The sequence below is a fragment of the Oncorhynchus kisutch genome, linkage group LG17 (genome assembly GCF_002021735.2).
Source record: "Oncorhynchus kisutch isolate 150728-3 linkage group LG17, Okis_V2, whole genome shotgun sequence".
Lineage (NCBI taxonomy): Eukaryota > Metazoa > Chordata > Actinopteri > Salmoniformes > Salmonidae > Oncorhynchus > Oncorhynchus kisutch.
The window spans coordinates 66273229-66296026 of NC_034190.2; the positions used below are offsets into that span (position 1 = coordinate 66273229).

Below are 22798 nucleotides of genomic sequence, written 5' to 3' on the forward strand. Positions count from 1 at the left end.
TGTGGTGTTGATTGTTTTTGGAGTATGTGTATGTATTTTACGTTTTTAAGTGCTACAAAAGGATTTTGGGGGAAGAGTGGGGTAAGGTGAGCCAAAGGGGTAAGTTGAGCCACCCTTATTTCTATGAAACCATACAAAAAATGTATAATTTGCTCAATATTTAGGTAGATGTCATAATTTCATGGAGTCTGTGATGGAAGAAATCACATGAAAAAAGTGGTAGAAAGTTAGGTCCAAAAATTAATTTATTGTGTTAGAGGGTTCATGATGCTTGTATCTAAACAAAAGTAGATCATTTTAAAATGGCTGTAAACCTCAGTTGGGGTTTCTATAAGCTTCATTATGAAGTTCTAAACCTAGCATGAAAGTGCATCCTTGTAGCTGTGTGGGTTAATATAGTCAAATATAGCCAATGGTTGAGCCCATGGCAAGTTGAGCAAATTGAAGTGTTTTCTTCACAGGCGTAATGCAAGGCATTTTTCGATTGGATATGAGGCAACAACAGGGCCTGGTCTATGTAAAAAAAAGTACAGAGTGTTTGATAGTTGTTAAGCCTATGTTAAAAGATGCTTCAAAGGATTAAAAGACAAAAAAAGTGATGATTTAGTGATTTAGTTTAATTGTGTTTTGGAAATAAAGATAGACATGTTTTTAAAATGTAGTGCTAATATTTAATTCAGTACTGAAATCAGCTTAAGGATCCGCCCCTTTTTTTCAATTTTCATCTAAAATGACATACCCAAATCTAACTGCCTATAGCTCAGGACCTGATGCAAGGATATGGTATTCTTGATACCATTTGAAAGGAAACACTTTGATGTTTCTGGAAATGTTAAATTAATGTAGGAGAATATAACACATTAGATCTGGTAAAAGATAATACAAACATATTTCTTGTACCATCATCTTTGAAATGCAACAGAAAGGCCATAATGTATTATTTCAGCCCAGGTGCAATTTAGATTTTGACCACTAGAGAGCAGCAGTGTATGTGCAATGTTTTAGACTGATCCAATGAACCATTGTATTTCTGTTCAACATTTTATATCAAGACTGCCCAAATGTGCCTAATTGGTTTATTAATACATTTTCAAGTTCATAACTGTGCACTCTCCTCAAACAATAGCATGGTATTATTTCACTGTAATAGCTACTGTAAATTGGATAGTGAAGTTAGATTAACAAGAATTCAAGTTTTCTGCCAATATCAAATATGTCTATGTCCTTGGAAATGTTATTGTTAAATACAACCTCATGCTAATCACATTAGCCTAGGTTAGCTTCAAAACTAAAATGTACATGAATTCTGATTAGTTTTAGGGATACACAACATATTGAAATACATGTACATATCTTTGTTGGAAGGAATACTATGTTTCCCTTGACGGAGTGATGCTGAATGTAAAACACCTCAACTTACCCCACTCTCCCCCACAGAATTACTTAAAAACCTTCAGAACAACAAATCCTCTTTGGGTTACTTTACTGCTAAATCCATGAGACAATGGAGTCCTTGTAATTAAAAACAACATCAGTTATTATTTCCTGAACGTGATTAAGTTCTCTATCCTGTGCATTGACTTTGTTAAAAAGAAAGCCCTGTGCCTCCTGAGTGGTGCAGCAGTCTAAGGCATTGCACCGCAGTGCGTGAGGCGTCACTACAGACCCGTGTTCGATCCCAGGCAGTGTCGCAGCTGGCCGAGACTGGGAGACCCATGAAGCAGGGCGTACAATTGGCCCAGCGCTGTCCGGGTTAGGGGAGGGTTTGGCTGGCCGGGATGTCCTTGTCCCATCACACTCTAGAGACTCCTTGTGGCGGGCAGGGTGCACGCACGCTGACTTCAGTTGCCAGCTGTGGCCAATTCCTTTGTAGATGCACTGTGGCCAATTCCTTTGTAGCTGCACTGTGGCCAATTGGCTTCTGGGTTAAGTGAACAGTGTGTCAAGAAAGAGTGCAGCTAGGCAGGGTCATGTTTCGGAGGACGCATGGCTCTCAACCTTCGCCTCTCCCGAGTCCGTACGGGAGTTGCAGCAATGGGACAAGACTGTAACTACCAATTGGATATCATGAAATTGGGGAGAAAATGGGTAAATATAAGGTTTTACAAAAAGAAAGAAAGCCTTGGCTGATGTTTGATTTTGGTCCATTTGTATTGACTGAGACAAGATTTCTACACAACTGAAATGTCCTACAATTGTCATTAATTGCATTTGCATCTAAGCAGGGTTGGTGTTGATTGACAGTATGAACAAATCCAATACTCAGCATTTACTTCCTGTACTCCATTGTAGATGACGGAGGGGAGACTCTGCCAGGTTCATCTCCTTGACGACAGGAAACTTGATCTGCTGGTTCAGGTACAATATCTTAAATCATTTTATGAGATTATTGTAACAGTACTTTAGTTTCCTATGAATTTCAAATAATTTGGACTAAAAATGATAATGCCCTCAAATAGATAGGCCTAATGCCCTCTTCAAACAATTTCCTATTCCACAGCCCAAGCTGTTGTCCCGTGAACTGCTAGATCTGGTGTCCTCCCATTTTAACCTCAAAGAGAAGGAATACTTCGGCCTAACATTTGTTGATGACAGGTAAGACACTGCTTATTTTGTAAGTATCTGGGTGTTAGAGCATACAGTGTTTGTGTGTGTGTGTGTGTGTGTGTGTGTGTGTGTGTGTGTGTGTGTGTGTGTGTGTGTGTGCGTGTGTGTTTGTGCCAGTGTGTGTGAGTGCTTGCGAGCGCTCAGTGGTGGTCTTGGCTATTTAAGATTAGGGAGGACAATTAAACATTTTATGAGCATATTTCTATTACAGCATATTGGATGACTGTCATTCATATTCCATTCACAATGTAACATTGATAGGTTTAGGCTACTACATGATACCGTATTTTTCCCTATACCCATCATGAGGTTGCTACAAACTAGCCTATGAATGAAAGTTTATAACGTAGGTGCACAGGTCGAGAGACAAATTTGAGTAATCAAGGTGACAGACAGTGACACACCAAATACCGTCATCTAGCTGATCTAGAGTGTAATCATTAGTCCAACTATCACGGCTCAGAAAAAGACCCAGATGCAGAGTGTTCGAATAACGGACGTTTATTATTTAAACAGGGGGCAGGCAAAGGACAGGTTAAGGGCACGCAGGGGTCGGTAGTCCAGGGCAGAGTCCAAAAGGTACAGAGCGGCAGGCAGACTCGGTAAGGGCAGGCAGAATGATTAAAAAAATAGAAAATGGGCTCAAGGAAACAGGAGTAAGAAAAACACCCTGGTAGGCTTGACAAGACAAGACGAACTGGCAACAGACAAACAGAGAACACAGGTATAAATGCACAGGGGATAATGGGGAAGATGGGCGTCACCTGGAGGGGGGTGGAGACAAGCACAAAGACAGCTGAAACTGATCAGGGTGTGACACCAACATTTGCAAACGAGAGTTTCTATTGGACAAATTCAGGTAGGTTTATCCCCGTTTCGTTCTGTGTGCTTCCTTTTAAGAAAAGTTTTTCGGTGGAATGAATACACCCCTGATCACTAGAGCTAGAGCATTAGTTAACTCATTACGATCACACAGTACTGTGTACAGCAAGCAGTTTAGCAGTTACACCGGCGGGCCCCGGTGGCAATAAATTAATAAAACCTAAAGCTTACCTTGACCTTGAGTTCTATTGTTGGATAGCCTTAGCTAGCTAACAAAAATAAATGGCATTCCTCTCTGTTTGAGCCTGGTGTTTGAGTAGGCTAAATTAGCTAGCTGCATTAGTTAGCTAAGTAAGTGAAAGTAAAAGTTTTAAAAAATACAATGAAATCTCTCTCTCTCTCTCTGGTGCTTCTCCTTAATTTTTAAAGAAATAAATTAGTTCAAAACTGTTCAACTATTGTCTTTCTCTCTCTTTGAGTCAACTACTCACCACATTTTAGCATTGCAGTGCTAGCTAGCTGTAGATGATGCTTTCATTACTAGATTAATTCTCTGAATCTTTGATTGGGTGGAAAACACGTCAGTTCATGCTGCAAGAGCTCTGATAGGTTGGAGGACGACCTCCGGAAGTCGTCATAATTATTGTGCAAGTCTGTGGAAGGGGGTGAGAACCATGAGCCTCATAGGTTTTGTATTGAAGTCAATGCACACAGAAAATAGCTGTCCCCCGGCTACACCATGGTGCTACCCCAGAGAGTGCTGTTGAGGCTACTGTAACCTTCATTAAAAACAGTGTGTTTTAATCACATGTTAATATATTGCCGAGAATATATTTAGTATATGTTTTATCTATTTACATTTTTGGGGAAATTCACTGAGTAGGATGGTCCTCCCCTTCCTCCCATGAGGATCCTCCACTGATAAATGTATGCTTGTATGCTTCTTACCAGTGCTGTTTGTTTACTTAACACTTTTCTTCATTGTCTCTTGTAGTGGCCAGTGTAAATACTTGCAGTTGGACCGAAGAGTTCTAGAACATGACTTTTCTAAGAGGGCTACTGGGCCTATTGCCCTCAACTTCCTGGTCAGGTAGTTATTGCACCAGGTCAATATCTGTACCACATATCTCCTGTTATTGGTTTAAGATGATAATGACGGCAGTAGTTTTATTACATTAGGGAATATCTAGTAGTGGGTGATGAGATGTCTTACTGATGTCTTACTGATTATACACTCCAAGACTGCTTCCATCACGTGGACTGGGAGATGTTTCGTATTGCGTCAGATAACAACATTGACGAATACGCTGATTCGGTGTGCGAGTTCATTAGAACGTGCGTTGAAGATGTCGTTCCCATAGCAACGATTAAAACATTCCCTAACCAGAAACCGTGGATTGATGGCAGCATTCGTGTGAAACTGAAAGCGCGAACCACTGCTTTTAATCAGGGCAAGGTGTCTGGTAACATGACCGAATACAAACAGTGCAGCTATTCCCTCCGCAAGGCTATCAAACAAGCTAAGCGCCAGTACAGAGACAAAGTAGAATCTCAATTCAACGGCTCAGACACAAGAGGCATGTGGCAGGGTCTACAGTCAATCACGGACTACAGGAAGAAATCCAGCCCAGTCACGGACCAGGATGTCTTGCTCCCAGGCAGACTAAATAACTTTTTTGCCCGCTTTGAGGACAATACTGTGCCACTGACACGGCCTGCAACGAAAACATGCGGTCTCTCCTTCACTGCAGCCGAGGTGAGTAAGACATTTAAACGTGTTAACCCTCGCAAGGCTGCAGGCCCAGACGGCATTCCCCAGCCGCGCCCTCAGAGCATGCGCAGACCAGCTGGCCGGTGTGTTTACGGACATATTCAATCAATCCCTATACCAGTCTGCTGTTCCCACATGCTTCAAGAGGGCCACCATTGTTCCTGTTCCCAAGAAAGCTAAGGTAACTGAGCTAAACGACTACCGCCCCGTAGCACTCACATCCGTCATCATGAAGTGCTTTGAGAGACTAGTCAAGGACCATATCACCTCCACCCTACCTGACACCCTAGACCCACTCCAATTTGCTTACCGCCCAAATAGGTCCACAGACGATGCAATCTCAACCACACTGCACACTGCCCTAACCCATCTGGACAAGAGGAATACCTATGTGAGAATGCTGTTCATCGACTACAGCTCGGCATTCAACACCATAGTACCCTCCAAGCTCGTCATCAAGCTCGAGACCCTGGGTCTCGACCCTGCCCTGTGCAACTGGGTACTGGACTTCCTGACGGGCCGCCCCCAGGTGGTGAGGGTAGGCAACAACATCTTGCGGACGACACAACAGTGGTAGGCTTGATTACCAACAACGACGAGACGGCCTACAGGGAGGAGGTGAGGGCCCTCGGAGTGTGGTGTCAGGAAAATAACCTCACACTCAACGTCAACAAAACTAAGGAGATGATTGTGGACTTCAGGAAACAGCAGAGGGAACATCCCCCTATCCACATCGATGGAACAGTAGTGGAGAGGGTAGCAAGTTTTAAGTTCCTTGGCATACACATCACAGACAAACTGAATTGGTCCACTCACACAGACAGCATCGTGAAGAAGGCGCAGCAGCGCCTCTTCAACCTCAGGAGGCTGAAGAAATTCGGCTTGTCACCAAAAGCACTCACAAACTTCTACAGATGCACAATCGAGAGCATCCTGGCGGGGTGTATCACCGCCTGGTATGGCAACTGCACCACCCTCAACCGTAAGGCTATCCAGAGGGTAGTGAGGTCTGCACAACGCATCACCGGGGGCAAACTACCTGCCCTCCAGGACACCTACACCACCCGATGCTACAGGAAGGCCATAAAGATCATCAAGGACATCAACCACCCGAGCCACTGCCTGTTCACCCCGCTGTCATCCAGAAGGCGAGGTCAGTACAGGTGCATCAAAGCTGGGACCGAGAGACTGAAAAACAGCTTCTATCTCAAGGCCATCAGACTGTTAAACAGCCACCACTAACATTGAGTGGCTGCTGCCAACACACTGTCAATGACACTGACTCAACTCCAGCCACTTTAATAATGGGAATTGATGGGAAATTATGTAAATATATCACTAGCCACTTTAAACAATGCTACCTTATATAATGTTACTTACCCTACATTATTCATCTCATATGCATATGTATATACTGTACTCTATATCATCGACTGCATCCTTATGTAATACATGTATCACTAGCCACTTTAACTATGCCACTTTGTTTACATACTCATCTCATATGTTATACTGTACTCGATATCATCTACTGTATCTTGCCTATGCTGCTTTGTACCATCACTCATTCATATATCCTTATGTACATATTCCTTATCCCCTTACACTGTGTATAAGACAGTAGTTTTTTTGGAATTGTTAGTTAGATTACTTGTTCGTTATTACTGCATTGTCGGAACTAGAAGCACAAGCATTTCGCTACACTCGCATTAACATCTGCTAACCATGTGTATGTGACAAATAAATTTTGATTTGATTTGATTTGATTTCTTTGTACGTATCCCTGCAGGTTTTACATCGAGAGTATAACACTGCTGAAAGACAACACAACGGTGGAATTATTCTTCCTAAATGCAAAAGTTGCCGTCTACAATGTAAGCTACTTATCTTATTCTGTTGTGTGTTGAGATAAATGGTGATTCACCGTCTCATTGTCCCTCTTTATAAACCACCAAACCTCTGACTGTGGCCGTGAGACACTGTTTTGTTGGAATGAGATGAGACGGTCAGAAAGAGTAGATTGCTGTTTAGTCGAAAATAATTATATTTTGATGTATATGTGTTAGTCATAGGAACAGAGCTCAGATACAGACTCTGCAAAGTGTCTCAGCAGCCCATAAGTACATTAACACATTTATGATGATGCTTTATTTCTTACAGGGCGATATAGAGGTGGAAAGTGAGAATGTATTCAAATTAGCAGCAAACGCCTTGCAGGTTAGTTTCTTATTTGCTTGGGATTTGTACTGTATATTAATTTGCCACTCTAAAGCATACATCTTCTGATATGCTGTTTTTATATCAATTCAGGAAGCAAAGGGGAATTACTCAAGGTAAGGACATATATTCCAATGAGTATTGAACACAACAGCTACCTAAGCAACAAGACAACATCACACATTTAGCAAAGACTTTAAATATTGGAGCTGGTTTTCCAGACAAAACAGTAAAATCAATGACAGCGAAGGCAGTTATAAGAGGGAAGGCAGAGATGTTGTGTATTGTGAGGCCTGCCACGATGTGTTGAAACCTCACACAGGCCTTCAAATGAGTATCATACCACTGACAGCTCGGCCAAGGCTACTACAGTCTGCAGGGCTGCATTCTAACATCAAAGCTCTACCACTTTTAATAAAGCGTCTATTGCAGGAGTAGCATCGTCTTTACTGTCAGGGAGCATTCAGTTGGAACCATACTGTAGACAGAGAATTATGGAACACTGTGGATCTTTGTCTGCATTCACACCTGTCTCATTCCAAATGAACATAAATTACAGGGGTTAGATGGCCAGAGAATGGAGCTTCAGTTAGTTCATTATGAAGAACCTTCCTCTGCATGTGGCCATGCACCTGGAACATGTCTGCCAATGAGGTTTCTGCACCAGTGGGTCAGGTCAGACAGTCTGATTAAATAGGGGTGATATCCTTTAGCAGCTCATTCCAAGTTGTTTGTACTTTAGAAGACCTTATTGCACTGGTTTCTCTACATAATTTCTGTATGGTAATTTGCTAACTGTTATGTACAGAATATTATTTAAAGGCCTGGTGCAGGCAAAAACGTGATTATCCTGTGTTTTATATAAATTTCCACACTATGATATTTTGGTGGGATGGAGTTTTGGCCTACCTGGTGAAATCACCAGGTGATACATTAGAAAGCTAGTTTTCAGTGTTCCCCTCCCCACAGACCACTCCCAGGCAGTCCTAGTAAAAGTCTTGCTTGAGAAATGTTCTTTTCTATGAGGCTATTTTTGTTTCTTTTGGAGAGAAAAAATTATGAAAACAATCACAGTAAGGTACTTAACTGTTACACAGATACTATTTGATATTGAGATAAAAACGGCTGCATTGGGCCGACAGTATATTGTATTTCACTATTCTGTTTTATCATTATTATCAGTGATGAAACCACCAGAATGGATCTGAAGAAGCTCCCAACTCTTCCCAACAAGGTGCTAAAGGAGCACCCATCACTTACATACTGGTAAAATAACCTTGAATATGATGTGCATCCTTAGTAACGTTTTAGTTTACAAAACTGCTAAATAAAAATAGTTGCAAAAGAAATGTTGTAGCAGACAATGATTTAGGATGTATGATGCATTCCTGAGAGGGAGGAGGGATGCAGCCCATAACTTCGAAGTTGAAGGTGTCATCATCATGCATTTTTACAATGTTTATTATAGTGAGGATCGAGTGATAGAGCACTACAAACAGCTGAAAGGAGTCTCCCGCGGACATGCCATGGTGCAGTGAGTATTGGAAAAACAATGATCCCTCATTCCCCTCACACACTCCTGTTTACCACAAGTCATAAGATTGAAAACATCAGTCCCTGGCTATCTCTCAGTCCTCTCTCTTTTTGTCTTTCTATCTCTTACTCCCTTTCTTGCTCTCTGTTTTCTCTCTCAGATACACACTCGTTACTCTCTTCTCTCTCTTCTCCCTCTCTTTTTTCTTCTCTCCCTTACTCTCTCTCTCTCTTTCTCACACTCTCCTTTCTCGCAGCCAAGGTCTGATAGAAATCAATAACCCAGTTCAGTTACTGTCTGGCCAGTGAATCATTGTGATTCACTGTAGGCACCTTTAACATATCATGCTCTCATTGTCCTGTACCATCTATAATATCCCTGGAAACCACCTTTTGGAAGTTAAAGAGTGATTCTGGGATGTTACTGTAACAGAAAATTATTTTATTTCAGGTATTTGACTCTAGTGGAATCCTTACCCACGTATGGTGTTCATTATTATGAAGTAAAGGTAATAATACAGTATATTGCATTATGCACACAACAACAGCTGTGCATTGCACTTATACATCCTAATAAATACAATTATAAATCAGATTTCTGTAAGGGAATGGATGAATGCAGTTCAGTCATGAAACTATGCTTTTGCCTTACAGGACAAGCAAGGAATCCCATGGTGGCTTGGGATCAGCTACAAAGGAATTGGCCAATATGATTTGCAGGACAAATTGAAACCAAGGAAGGTACAGTTATTTGTTTGTTCCCATTTGTGTTCTTCTCTGCTTACAGTATGGAGGAGTACAGGATTCGTTTTGCATGAGATATTTTATTGGCAGCATACAGCGGTTGTTTTGCAGTATAGCCTTTACAGGTAGATAGGAGATTCATTTTGCAGATAAGATGTCTGCCTGCTACTGTAGCATTATACCTGACAGCGCTAGGAGCTTCAGCAGGCTGTTTGAGGAAAGATGAAAATGTCAGTGATAAAGATACCTCCAGCACGTAGCACTATCATGATTCACTAACCTCTCACACACATTCATCACCTATTCATCTGATCGGGGTTAGGCTTCCAATACAGCTGAAGGAGGCCAGACTTGAATATGTAGTTTATAACAACTCTGTGGTCAATCCCTTTAGGTAAACATTACTTTGGATGCCTGTATTTATAATATTTATGTCTATCACTTATAACAGAGGTATGCCTGCTCAACTTCTACCAGATCAGTTGATACATGTAGATATATTCATCATTCTGAGAGTCCTACATAAAGTGTCAAGTGTGTAACCCGCTCTTCTGGTTCAGTGGATGTTTTATAGCTTGCTGTTCTCCAGGACAAACACCAAGCTTTGTGGTCTGCCGCTACATGATCACGGTGTTAAGTTAATGTGCGTATGAATTTGAACACGGAGAGAGAAGGAGATCTGGTTGGGCAGACATTTAGTGTTGAGAGGAGGGAGGAGGGTGTGTATGTGATGTCAAAGACAGGAAGGCAGGGTACTGGGTGTTACCCTTCAGAGTGCTGAGAGTACCTGAGGAGACATGTTGGAAGCAGAGAAAAGGAGTTGTTTGTGTTGTTTGAGTTTGACAAAAAGGATTAGAGACAGCATTACTATAGAAACAGGATTACTGGACCTCTACTGGTAAGAGATAAAGCAACAGTTTTACATATTGGATGTTGACAATAACATTTTGTTAAATGAAAAACAACTACATATATGATGATATCATGCTTTTTTATGATGTGATTTTTGATGGTAGCACAATTTGGGTTATTGTTTTTTTCTGTCCCTGATATTATGTAATAGGTACAATAGTGTTGGTAAATGTTACAGATAGGCTACAGAACTAGCTATAATAGGAGAGAGAGGGGTGGATTATAAAATCCAACCATTAGTTTGGGTCTGTACCAGGGCTGTAAATGCCTGCCTCGTGTGGCGAACCTAGACATGGTGATGAGTCATGCACCTCTGTGGATTCTTCATATCTTACTGTAAACAGTCAGCACCTGGAGGGGTTACTGAGCAATGTGATGAGCCATGGAAGCTGTTACACATTGTTATTTGTCTTTGTGGTATGCCCCTTTGCAGCAAAATGCTATTTACTCTGGACTAGCACCTGTATAATGATATAATGCTATCATAGACCTGACAGCCCTTGCCTGTTTCATGGCAGTTGAAGTTTTAGTTGTGATTTAACTTACTTGATTAAAGGTTGCGGTTTGCTAGTTATTACATCATGGGATTGACTATGTGGGCATGTGTTATGACATAGCCAGGTCAGTATAAGGTCATTGTAATATATCTGTTGTGATTCATCATTACAGATGCTTATTATTTAATCATATACTTTATATGGGTACATATAAAGGTGTCATATGCAGGATTTGAGAGTTAAAGTTCAAGTAAATGTTTCACCAATCATTAATCAGTTGTTTCTCTGTGTCTCTCTGTGTTTACCTCCATAGCTGTATCAGTGGAAGCAACTGGAGAACTTGTATTTTCGGGAGAAGAAATTTGCTGTTGAGGTGAATGACCCTCACAGGTGAGGGCAAGTCAAACTATAAATATTTATCACAACTACATTTCCTAGACAGCTAAAGAAGCTCTTCTTCCTGAGCCTAATGTATTTCCTCTAAACAGGCGGGCAGTGACCAAGCGTACATTCGGCCAGACCGGCTTGGTTATCCACACATGGTACGCCAGCCATTCACTGATCAAAACCATCTGGGTCATGGCCATCAGTCAGCACCAGTTTTACTTGGACAGGAAGCAAAGCAAGGTACCATGTCATATGATCTCTTTTTAGTCCTGACCTAATCAGTGTACCTGTGTTCTGTACCTTCATGCGTCCCTAAATTAATACATGTATTCATGTCGGATTAAATGCTGATATTTACATGTAGACAGTGTAGGTTTGTAGTATGTATTCACCCCATAAATCCTTAATCCAACAGGGTAAAATAACTGCAGCGAAAAGTTTGGGTGATATTGCCGTCGATCTAACAGAGCATGGAGGAGGAACCAAGATAACCAGACTAGGAGATAACCTAAAGCACAACCTCATTATGGCTAGCACTGGTAGCCTGGCGTCAACAGGTAGGTCAGCATTCTGGTAGCTGAAAGTCTATATTTAGCTAAGTGTTTTAAAATACCTGTATAAAGGGCTAGGAAAAAATATACCCATATTTGTATGCACTGTGTTAGAAAAAGTACAACCAAAACTAACACATAGGCCTACGGTACATTTATAGTGTAAACAATGTCACCACTACAGGGTCTGCCGATTCAGCGGTGGACGAAGTGCAGAGAAAGGAGAAGATCTCTGAGCTAAAGAAGAAGGAACAAGAGATCCAAGACATCTTGACCCAGAAAACAAAGGAGCTGAAGAAAATCTGCTTGCTGGAGGCGGTGAAAGGCCCATTTTTCTCTTGGACAATTACTTACATTGATTTCTGGAGGTGCTAGGCTGATACACTTCAGCAATTCATTTCAGTCAGGGTCAGTCAGTGAAACATCGGTCAAGCTACTGTACAAATTGCTTTAGTTTGGGCAGTTGAGACTATTGGAGTGAAACACTGTGTAACTGTACGAGCCAGTGTGCCACAGAGAGTGTCTGTTTCGTGTTTTCTCACATTGTTTTCTGTAAAGCTAACTGACCTGGATATTTTGTTGTGTGTTTCCAGGAGCTCACGGGCAAACTGCCAAAAGAGTATCCCTTGTTTGCAGGCGAGAGACCTCCTCATGTCAGACGACGCGTTGGAACGACCTTCAAACTGGATGACCTCTTCCCATACAACGAGGTCTGTATTGAAACTGCACTGTTCAGTATATGACAGATTTTTTGCTAACTAATCTACGAACCCAGAACCAAATCTCACATTCATGTGTAGCACATGGGGATGTTTAAGCCGTGCGTACTGGCGGTAGAGAAGTCAGGCGCAGGAGAGCAAAGACTGTGTTACAGGGGCGCAGTTTAATGATAAAAATCACTGTGACAAAACAATATATATACAATGGGACAAAACCCCCAGACATAACGTGCACAATTCCGGACAAGGACATGGGGGGAAACAGAGGGTTAAATACACAACATGTAATTATGTAATTGGAACCAGGTGTGGGGAGACAAGACAAAACAAATGGAAAATGAAAGGTAGATTGCCGACCGTCGAACACCGCCCAAATAAGGATAGGGACCGACTTTGGCGGAAGTCATGACAGGATGTGTGAAATTTACTCCTCAGCCTGAAGTGCCGTCATTTGCGCTGCCAAATTATTAACTTTTCGGTGGTGCCGAACTGGTAATACACTTCAAGAGGGCGGTCATGCGTGCTAGCAACGCAGAGGTCCTGTGTTCCAGTCTTTGTGTGAGCCCAATCAGGAAGCGGCACCTGCTAAGCAAGCAGTGTGACGTCCGTTGTACATGTTGGCCTTGTTAAGTTTGTAACAAGACTAATATTTTGCAGAATATGACATAACATGAATTCCATGAATTCCTCAGGGATTTGAACTTGGGGTTTTAGGATATTACTGTAAGCAGAGAAACACATATACTGTAAAACTGAAGAAGGAAAAAATGTTGTGTCATGAATGGAATGTGATGAAGTTAGGATCATGTCCTGTCCTGTTTCGTATGGATCACGTGTTGATGAGTTGCCTGATGCTTTTCCTAATACAGGCACAAACTGCAAAATATTATGTTGTTGATATGACTACATTCTACTGTAATTTACAATTGGATATTGCATTTAAAGTGCTCAGTGGATATTGAAATGGATCTGCCATTCTCTGATGTAATAATGTCTATAATAATGTCTGTACTCTGATCTTTAGGACCCTTATCTGAGGAACCTGGAGAGCATGTTTGCTCTGCAGCAGAAGATCGTAGAAGCAGCTAAGAAGCTGACCTCAGAGGCAGAGCTCTGTAAGACTGTGAAGAGGAAGAGGAGGAGGAACTGTCAGGACGCCATGAGGAAACTGCAGCAGGTTGAAGACGAGATGAACCAGTACAGAATCAAGAAAGGCAAGAAGCCTACCCAAAGAGCCTCTGTGATTATCACAGGTACTGGGGATAAAGATCGACAAACACATGCACTCACATTCCACAATATGACTTTATACATTTGTACTTTAATCTGTAGCCTATAATATACTTTCCTTCTTCTTCCCCAGATGAATTTATCCGTTTAGAGACCAGCTCCCAGTCAGATAGTCAGATTCTGGATGATGGTGAGTGGGACACAGAGTTCAGTCATACAGTAGCTACCTGACCTTTGTTGCACAGCTGCTTTACCAATCCCATCTGATCATGAGTTTTGTATTTTGGTCCAGATGACTCTGATGGTGCTCATAGGCCCCGGTCACGGTCTGTCCAGTGCTCCCCTCAGCTCAGCCCCGCGCACTCCCTAGATCACCACAACAACAAGAGTCTCAACAGGTTAGCGTTTGACGGCCAGGATGCTTCACACCACTACCACCCCAGAGAGGTGTCATCTGCACACAGCAGCCCCTACAAAACCTTACCCAGACCTTCACGGGATGCACGCAGCATGCCCTCCACCCCCGTTATGACCCGCAACGCCTACAGCAGCAGCCAGCTCAGGTGAGACCCTCCACCACCCCTCAGACCATGCCTAGCCAAACTCTTACCCTTTCACCCTGACCCTGAACATTTATCCTATACTCTCCTACCTTACCTGCATCCCACCGTTTAACAGAAAACAATTGTTTATTTTATTTTACCGTTATTTTACCAGGTAAGTTAACTGAGAACACATTCTAATTTACAGCAACGACCTGGGGAATAGTTACAGGGGGATGAATGAGCTAATTGTAAGCTGGGGATGATTAGGTGACCATGATGGTATGCGGGACAGCTTGGGAATTTAGCCAGGACACCGGGGTTAACACCCCTACTCTTACGATAAGTGCCATGTGATCTTTAATGACCTCAGAGAGTCAGGACACCCATTTAACATCCCATCCGAAAGACAGCACCCTACACAGAGCAGTGTCCCCAATCACTGCCCTGGGGCATTGGAATATATATTTTTTTAGACCAGAGGAAAGAGTGCGTCCTACTGGCCCTCCAACACCACTTCCAGCAGCATCTGGTCTCCTATCCAGGAACCAACCAGGACCAACCCTGCTTAGCTTCAGAAGCAAGCCAGCAGTGGGATGCAGGGTGGAATGCAGGATGTAGAAAACAATTGTAATTTAGTGTGCTGTACATCTGGATTTCTTAACCATACTATTTGCTTCTTTTGTGCGTGTGACTTTTGCAGGTCGGATGGGAACTCTCAGTCCTTCAGGCACCGCAGTGGGAGTCTGGAGTCACAGCAACGGCTATTAAAGGATACTGACTCAGAGAAGCCAGTGTTTACCCAGTCCCCTGCCCGCAGGAACAACAGCACAGAAGCCCTGGAGGACTGCTCCTCCTACACCAGCCAGTCCAGCTTGGACTACGCAGGCAACCCCCACTACTGCACCCTGGACTCTCGGACCCGCAACCATCAGCTGCACAGGAGGGTGGAGGTCTACGGTAATACAGGCAGTATGCCCAATTTGGTCCAGAACCATATCGGCTTTAGTGATACTTACGAGCCCCAGGCACACTACGCGCCAACTGCTTACTACGTGGCAGGCTACCCCTGTCCAGACATGGAGCCCTACTCCAACGGTGCTTACGTCTATGAGAACGAGATTGAGGGCCACTACAATGTCAACCCCTCCTACCAAGTACACAATTACGGACACGAGCGATACAGGACCTACAGTAGTGATCGGGCGGACAGCCTTGCTCAGAACCCCTACGCTACCATGAGATTGCCCCGGACCAGACATGGGCCCCGCAATGAGCCCTTACAGAAGAACATGCAGAAGGCCATGGTGGCTGAGCACCTGAGAGGCTGGTACCACCGCAGCGGGGGCCACATAGAGGCAGGTAGAGGTCTGGCTGGGTATGACTACGATAACGGCTCTCAGCTCAGCCTTGGATACCAGACCATGCCAGCCCCCTTCAGCCACTCCAGCCGAACCACCTCCTACTCCTCAGGTAGTAGTTGATCCTGCTTCTCATCATACTGGAACAGGTCACCTCAGAAACCATACTCTGTCTGTTCACCCTCGGTAACACAGAGGGACATGTTTTTATTTTTTATTAGTACAATTCATACATTCCTAACATACTGTATGAAAATATTATTCTGTATTAATTGTTAGGATTAGTGTGTCATTCAATGAGACTCACCTTTATTTGTCTGTCTCTTTAGTGCAACTAAAAAGTGTTCTCTTTCTAGTTTCCTCATCCACCAGCACAGGAAACTGGCGCAGCCAGCTAACTGTGGGTCTAACAGACAATGATAACATGGCAGAGTCACCACAGCACCATCACCCAGGAGCCCATGGCACCTACAACCAGAGCCCCACCCATATCAGGTGAGTACCTACCACAGCCCCACACCTACATGTAGTCATCTATATATCCCACATGATTTTAGAGGAAATAGTAGCATTAATTGTGTGACCTAAACAAGGGAAATAAATTGTTTCAATCAAGACCAGTCTTATGAGGGTTATTTAGCCAGCAGCATACCATCTTGCAGCCACTGCTGGCTTAAATATAAAGCTAAGCAGTGTTGGTCCCTGGATAGGAGACAGTGATTGGAGACATTGCCCTGTGTAGGGGTGGGATGTTAAACAGGGTTCCTGACTCTCTGTGGTCACTAAAGATCTCATGGCACTTATCATAAGAGTAGGGGTGTCTTGGATAAATTCCCAATCTGGTCCTCATACCATCATTGCCACCTAATCATCCCCAGTTTCCAATTGACTCCTTAATCTCCCCTATAACTATGCCCAAGATTGAAGCTGTAAATGAGAATGTGTTCTCAGTCAACTTACCAGGTAAAAACATGCTCATATTTTTCTCCTCCCTATGCAATATAGCAGGTATTATTGTGGATGTCATCTCTGTTGACTCTATGTGTTTGCCTGTAATGACATTGAACCTCAGGACCATCCTAGCGTTTGTTGTCACCACTTACCGCTATCCTTCCACCTGCTATTAATACTCCTGCATCCTCTCCTCTTCTCCACCTTCATCCTGTTCCTCATGATTGGACAGGTCATTTTGGCTGTCAGATAGACTTTAAAATGTTATCCTTATCTATGAACAGTCTTTGATAGTAAGTGACATCAGTGTGTTTGGCCTGTTGGTGTGAAACTAAACCCCAATAACGAAGCAGTCTCATGAGTGTGGGTGTGTTCTTTGTGAACTGGTGATCTTTTCACTTTCTTCCTTTCTTTCTCTCCTTTCACGATCTGTCCATCCTCAATCCTCATGTACATAGATTTCCCCCAGAATGCAATGTGTTGAAGAGGTCTGATACGATGCCGGTAGATTCAGTAAAGATGTTTGGTGCTGTGGCCAATAGCGCTGAGGAAGACCATTAGGCAGTCATTCAAACACAGAAGGGTGAGATGCAAATAGGCTGTGGTAGTGCTAATCCATTTCCATCAGTGCCACTGTTTTCAGTTTCCATCTGCGTCTCATCATTTGCCATATTGATCAATATAGTGTAGCTCATTTAGTGCCGTGAAAATCAAGGTGAAATCAATATGTAGACCATCCATTAAATGTACAGCCAGAGCAGTGGTAACACATTCTGCCAAGGCCCAATCCAGATACTTCTAGCTCATGGATGACCATGCCTTACCCGCTCAATCAAAGATTTTGCCAAATTATCTTGGTCTATTAGCAGGCTCACAAATTCAGTATGGCTGCATCCCGCTGGGAAAAACGGATTGAATCAACGTTCTTTCCATGTCATTTCAACAAAATAATTAAATGTGATGATGTTGAATCATCATGGAAAACTGATTGGATTTTCAAAATGTCATCAATGTAAGGGAATTTAGCATTTTTAACCCAACTTTGAACCTAAATCCAATGTCATGATGAAATGGTTTGTTGATTTCACATTGAATTCACATTAGTGGACAACTCAACCATTTAAATCAAAACTAGACGTTGAACTGACGACGTCTGTGCCCAGTGAAATGTGAAGCAAATGGTACATTACATCCTGTAGCTAGAAACCCCACTTTCACATTGTCTACCTTCACATGCACAGTTTACACACCACATCCTGCACATACTGTACCTCATAGCACCAGTAGTAGAATGTACCTACTTTCGCTTGCCTCTCATTAGTGTAAATTGTGATCCATATTAAGTGGAAAGTTCTAATTTCACATTTGACATTCCTTATATTATTGCATGGCATGCTTGACAAGACAGTAGGTCATTTGCTTTTGTTAAACATCCTTCTTTCTAATAACATATTTTTTCATGGTGTTTATCCCTGGTTTGTTCTGTTCCATTTCCATGCCTGTACAGTAGATTATAATCTCAGCTGTTGCAGCATGCAGGGGGTTTCATGCAGTAATATGCTATCCTAAAGTATGGGAGTCTTTTATATTGACCTTGACTCTTACAGGAGACTATTCATGGATGGAAATTACATGAGCATCCACTGAAGGTAAGAGGACTGGAATGAAATCTGTCACAATGACCCTGACACTGGAAGCACAGACCTCTGGATGGATGCCAACTAACCAATCTGTATACATACTATGAAGCTTGAGAATGACTCTCCCATGTGCCTTGGATTGGATGGAGATCGATATTATTCAGGAAGACATGGATGTGGTGATGGCACAAAAGTTTTGCTGATCTGGAAAAGCAGCTTCATCATTGTGAATTTCAAACCCTGGGATATCTTTGACCCAAATATATTGAACCAATTGTATTATGACATTATACATATTGTAAATCAACTTTAATATCTTTGTAAAACATTTAGGTATACATTTTTATTTACAAAATGTGATAACAAAATAATAAACTAACCCTTCTTTAGTCCCAGGTTGTCAATCCATGGATTGACACTCTCTCCTCTCCCAAGTATGAATCTGAATGTACATGTTTATAGATTATTATTATTTGTGAATGTGTTATTGTGATGTAAATTGCTTGCATGTGGAGAACATCAACTTTTGATAAGTAGGTTTTTTGTATGATGTAAAAAGATATGTCTGGATAACCCTCAAATAATATTCCTTTATTTGTTTCTCTACATATTTCTACATTGTCCATGTATTGTTTGTCTTCTACTCTGAGTGAATATCTCCCATTTGGATTTGGGACATTAATAAAAAACAGTGTGAGACTTGATTTGTAGTGTGACTTCTTTAGCCCTGTGTGTGATAAACAAGACTTTCTCAATGACATGCTACAGGGTGTCATACTGATAACAGGACATTCCCATTGAGTATAGCAACCCCCTACATATCAGATATTCTCATTTATATCAGCTGTTCATTGTTGTGCATCACTTTAGGGAGATATTATTACATTTTTCAGGGAACTCTGAGGGATTGGGCGGAGCCCTCTATGCAGTGGACCCTAGGATTCCTCCCCAGGCTTGTAAAAAAAACAATCCACCTGTTACTGTCTATCTCCACCTCTTCCTGTCTCACAATCAACTGCCATGCTGCAAGATCATGAAGTCTGTTGAGCTGACTCAAGCTGCTGAAAAAGGAATATGTTAGTATGTCTCCCCTGACCCTCTTGCACCAAACATATTTTCCATGTGATCCTATGTGTTAATTTTAGACTTTGTCTGAGGTGTGAGCAGGCCATTTACCAGCTAGACACAGAGCCAGTAGCACAGTCCACTCAGCTCTAGAACTGTTCAATCATTGTGGATATACTTTTTACCCTTTAGGTTGATTGACAAACAGTTTATTTTGTCAAACGACTTCTAGATGGATATGTCCAACCAAAGGGACCTGGGACATGGAGGACATAAATGAGGAAGACATTGATGGAGATGATATCCTGGCTAGCTTGTCTCCTGAGGAGCTTCTAGAACTCCAGAAATAGATGGATGTTTTAGCTCCAGACGAGAGAGTACCGCTTGGTCAGAGACAGAAGGACCAGAAGAAAGAAAAGCCTCTCTGCAGAATCTGATGATGAAGACATCGATGAAAATGACATCCTGGCAAACTTGTCTCATGAGGAGCTGAAAGAGCTCCAGAAAGAGGTGGACGTTATAGCCCCAGATGAGAGGGTACCTGTGGGTCAGAGGCAGAAAAGCCAGACAGAGAAGGTTTGTTTGACCACAGGGGCCTGGTGGATTATCTGTACTGGGAGAAGGAGTCCAAACGCATGCTGGAGGAGGAGAGGATCCCCGTCACTCTACTGCCCAATAAGGTAAGGGACTACATAACCAATGGTCAATATACCGTAGATATAGCCTTCAAATAGGGTGGCTGGTAGCCTAGCGGTTAGAGTATTGGGCCAGAAATCAAAAGATAGCTGGTTTGAATATCTGAGTCGACAAGGTGAAGAATCTGTTGATGTGCCCTTGAGCAAGGCACTTAACCCTAATTTGCTTCAGGGGTGCCGTACTACTATGGCTGACCCTGTAAAACAATACATTTCACTGCACCTATCTGGTGAAACATCTTAATATATTATACTGTATACCACTTTAATTATTATAACATTATAAACAAACATAATTAACTGACTGACTGTATGCTCTACAAGGCTAAGTTTATTAAATGATTGCACTACTGGTCTTCATCAGAAAACCATGGAAGAGGATGCTGAAAAGAAAGAAAATGCTGAACACATGGAAATTGTGTATGAGGTGCAAGAAGAAGTCATTGAGGTGGAAGCTACAGATGGTGTTGAAGGAGAGGAAATTATAGTGGAGGAAGAGGATGAGGATAAAAAGGACATAAACTATGAAAGGGTCATAGGAAAACATGAACATCCAGTGAATAAACATTTAAATGAGTCATTGGATGACAATAGCACAAACACTGTATACACTACCAGTCCCTTGCAGCCCCCTCCAGAGTTCACCAACAAGAAAGAGGAGAAAGAGACTGAGAGCAGAGAGCAAAAAGAGAACACATCACAAATATCTGAGAAAGTAGAAATGAACACCACAGACTCCTGAAGTAACAGAGATGACTACAGAGGAGAAGAAGGCCTGTTTTATCCCGGAGAAAGAGGTGAGAGTAATAAACAAGCTAAATATTCCATCGCTGGCCCTTGGCGGGGGCCTTGGTGGCCTTGATGGGGCCAAGAAGACATCAAGACCCTCTGGGAATGAGACAAACCTGGACACCACCCTGGATAAGATCTGCAACAACAACCCCACTATCACAGATGTAAACCTGAACAACATAGAAAACATTCCCAAAGAAATCCTTATAGAATACGTCAATGCCTTGAAGAAGAACAAACACGTAGAAACCTTTCGCATAGCCAACACCGGTGCAGACGAAAACATTGCCTTCAACCTGGCCAATATGCTGAGAGAGAACCGTAGCATCACCACACTGAACATAGAGTCTAACTTCATAACAGGGAAGGGCATCATCGCCATTATCCGCTGCCTACAGTTCAACGAGACGCTCACTGAGCTCCGCTTCCACAACCAGAGACACATGCTGGGACACCACGCGGAGATGGAGGTGTCACGCCTGCTCAAGGCCAACAATACCCTCCTGAAGATGGGCTACCACTTTGAGCAGGCAGGGCCTAGGATGGTGGTGACTAACCTACTGACCAGGAACCTGGACCGCCAGAGACAACAGAGGAACGAGGAGCAAAGCAAGCAGGGTAGGCAGGGTAGCCTAGTGGTTAGAGTGTTGGCCTAATGACCGGAAGGTTGCAAGTTCAAATCCCCGAGCTGACAAGGTACAAATGTGTCGTTCTGCCTCTGAACAGGCAGTTAACCCACTGTTCCTAGGCTGTCATTGAAAATAAGAATTTGTTCTTAACTGACTTGCCTGGTTAAATAAAGGTTTAAAAAAAAAAAAAAATGCAGGAGATACATACATTTTTGAGATGTATGAACGGGCTCTGAACCTGCCCCCAGGGCTGCTGGCGATGCTTGGCTACGTCCCTCCCGAAATCCTGCCCTCATGCCGCAGCTGCCCAAGGGTCCACAGGGTCCCATGGAACCCAAACCAGAGCCCTCCTCCCGAGTCAAGCAGTCCAACACTTCTCCACAGTATCAACACAAGCAGATTTACCACATTCCACAGCGCAACCCCCCAGCATGAACTCGTCTGGTAACCCTCTAAGAGACATCCAGCTGAAGAGGACCCCCAAAAAGCTTGACCCTTTTCTGGATCTGGACCCAAGGGACGACAGGAGAGCAGAGAGGCTGAACGTCCAGCTCAGGAATACAACAGGAAAACAGAGGGGTACCGGCATTGATGAGATGGTAGAACTGAAGGCCACTCTGAAAGATGTGATGAAGACATTAAAGCCTGTTCCTTGAAGGCGGCAGCCACCCAAGGTCGATGTGATGCCCCGCGATGAACTGCTTAATGAGATCAAAAAGAGCAATGTGGCCTATCTCAAAGCTGTGAGTTCAACTGATGATTCTGAGATTAGCACAGGGTCACTAACAGACACATTGTTATTGAACTTGATCTGACCAGCCTTCACAGTGTTTAGTCAGACGTCAGAAGTTGTCTGATTATTTTGTAATATAAACTCAGCAAAAAAAGAAACTTCCCTTTTTCAGGACCCTGTCTTTTAAAGATAATTCGTAAAAATCCAAATAACTTAACAGATCTTCATTGTAAAGGGTTTAAACACTGTTTCCCATGCTTGTTCAATGAACCATAAACAATTAATGAACATGCACCTGTGGAACGGTCATTAAGACAGACAGTAGACAGACAGCTTACAGACAGTAGTCAATTAAGGTCACAGTTATGAAAACTTAGGACTAAAGAGGCCTTTCTACTGA

General features: G+C 42.7%; 1 protein-coding gene and 1 pseudogene across 3 annotated transcripts in view; both read left to right on the plus strand.

Annotated features, from left to right (window-relative positions):
- LOC109908129 (FERM domain-containing protein 4B-like) overlaps window positions 1-19183 on the plus strand; it is a 30508-nt gene extending 11325 nt beyond the window's left edge. Inside the window, exons 2-23 of one of the 3 annotated variants that reach the window (XM_031794392.1) lie at window positions 2293-2358; window positions 2501-2595; window positions 4424-4519; window positions 6990-7074; window positions 7361-7417; window positions 7511-7533; window positions 8600-8683; window positions 8886-8951; window positions 9402-9459; window positions 9605-9691; window positions 11417-11493; window positions 11592-11730; window positions 11906-12047; window positions 12226-12359; window positions 12635-12751; window positions 13785-14013; window positions 14124-14180; window positions 14283-14553; window positions 15236-16005; window positions 16250-16388; window positions 17303-17427; window positions 18452-19183. In XM_031794392.1, coding sequence (XP_031650252.1) covers window positions 2293-2358; window positions 2501-2595; window positions 4424-4519; window positions 6990-7074; window positions 7361-7417; window positions 7511-7533; window positions 8600-8683; window positions 8886-8951; window positions 9402-9459; window positions 9605-9691; window positions 11417-11493; window positions 11592-11730; window positions 11906-12047; window positions 12226-12359; window positions 12635-12751; window positions 13785-14013; window positions 14124-14180; window positions 14283-14553; window positions 15236-16005; window positions 16250-16388; window positions 17303-17405 — 2895 coding nt within the window. In that variant the 3' untranslated portion in view covers window positions 17406-17427; window positions 18452-19183. Of the gene's footprint in view, window positions 1-2292; window positions 2359-2500; window positions 2596-4423; window positions 4520-6989; window positions 7075-7360; window positions 7418-7510; window positions 7534-8599; window positions 8684-8885; window positions 8952-9401; window positions 9460-9604; window positions 9692-11416; window positions 11494-11591; window positions 11731-11905; window positions 12048-12225; window positions 12360-12634; window positions 12752-13784; window positions 14014-14123; window positions 14181-14282; window positions 14554-15235; window positions 16006-16249; window positions 16389-17302 lie in introns of all 3 variants that reach the window. The other 2 variants (XM_031794391.1, XM_020506632.2) reach the window with 2 other exon arrangements.
- On the plus strand, window positions 18601-22565 carry LOC109907024 (leiomodin-3-like; annotated as a pseudogene).
- Window positions 22566-22798: the final 233 nt, after the last annotated feature.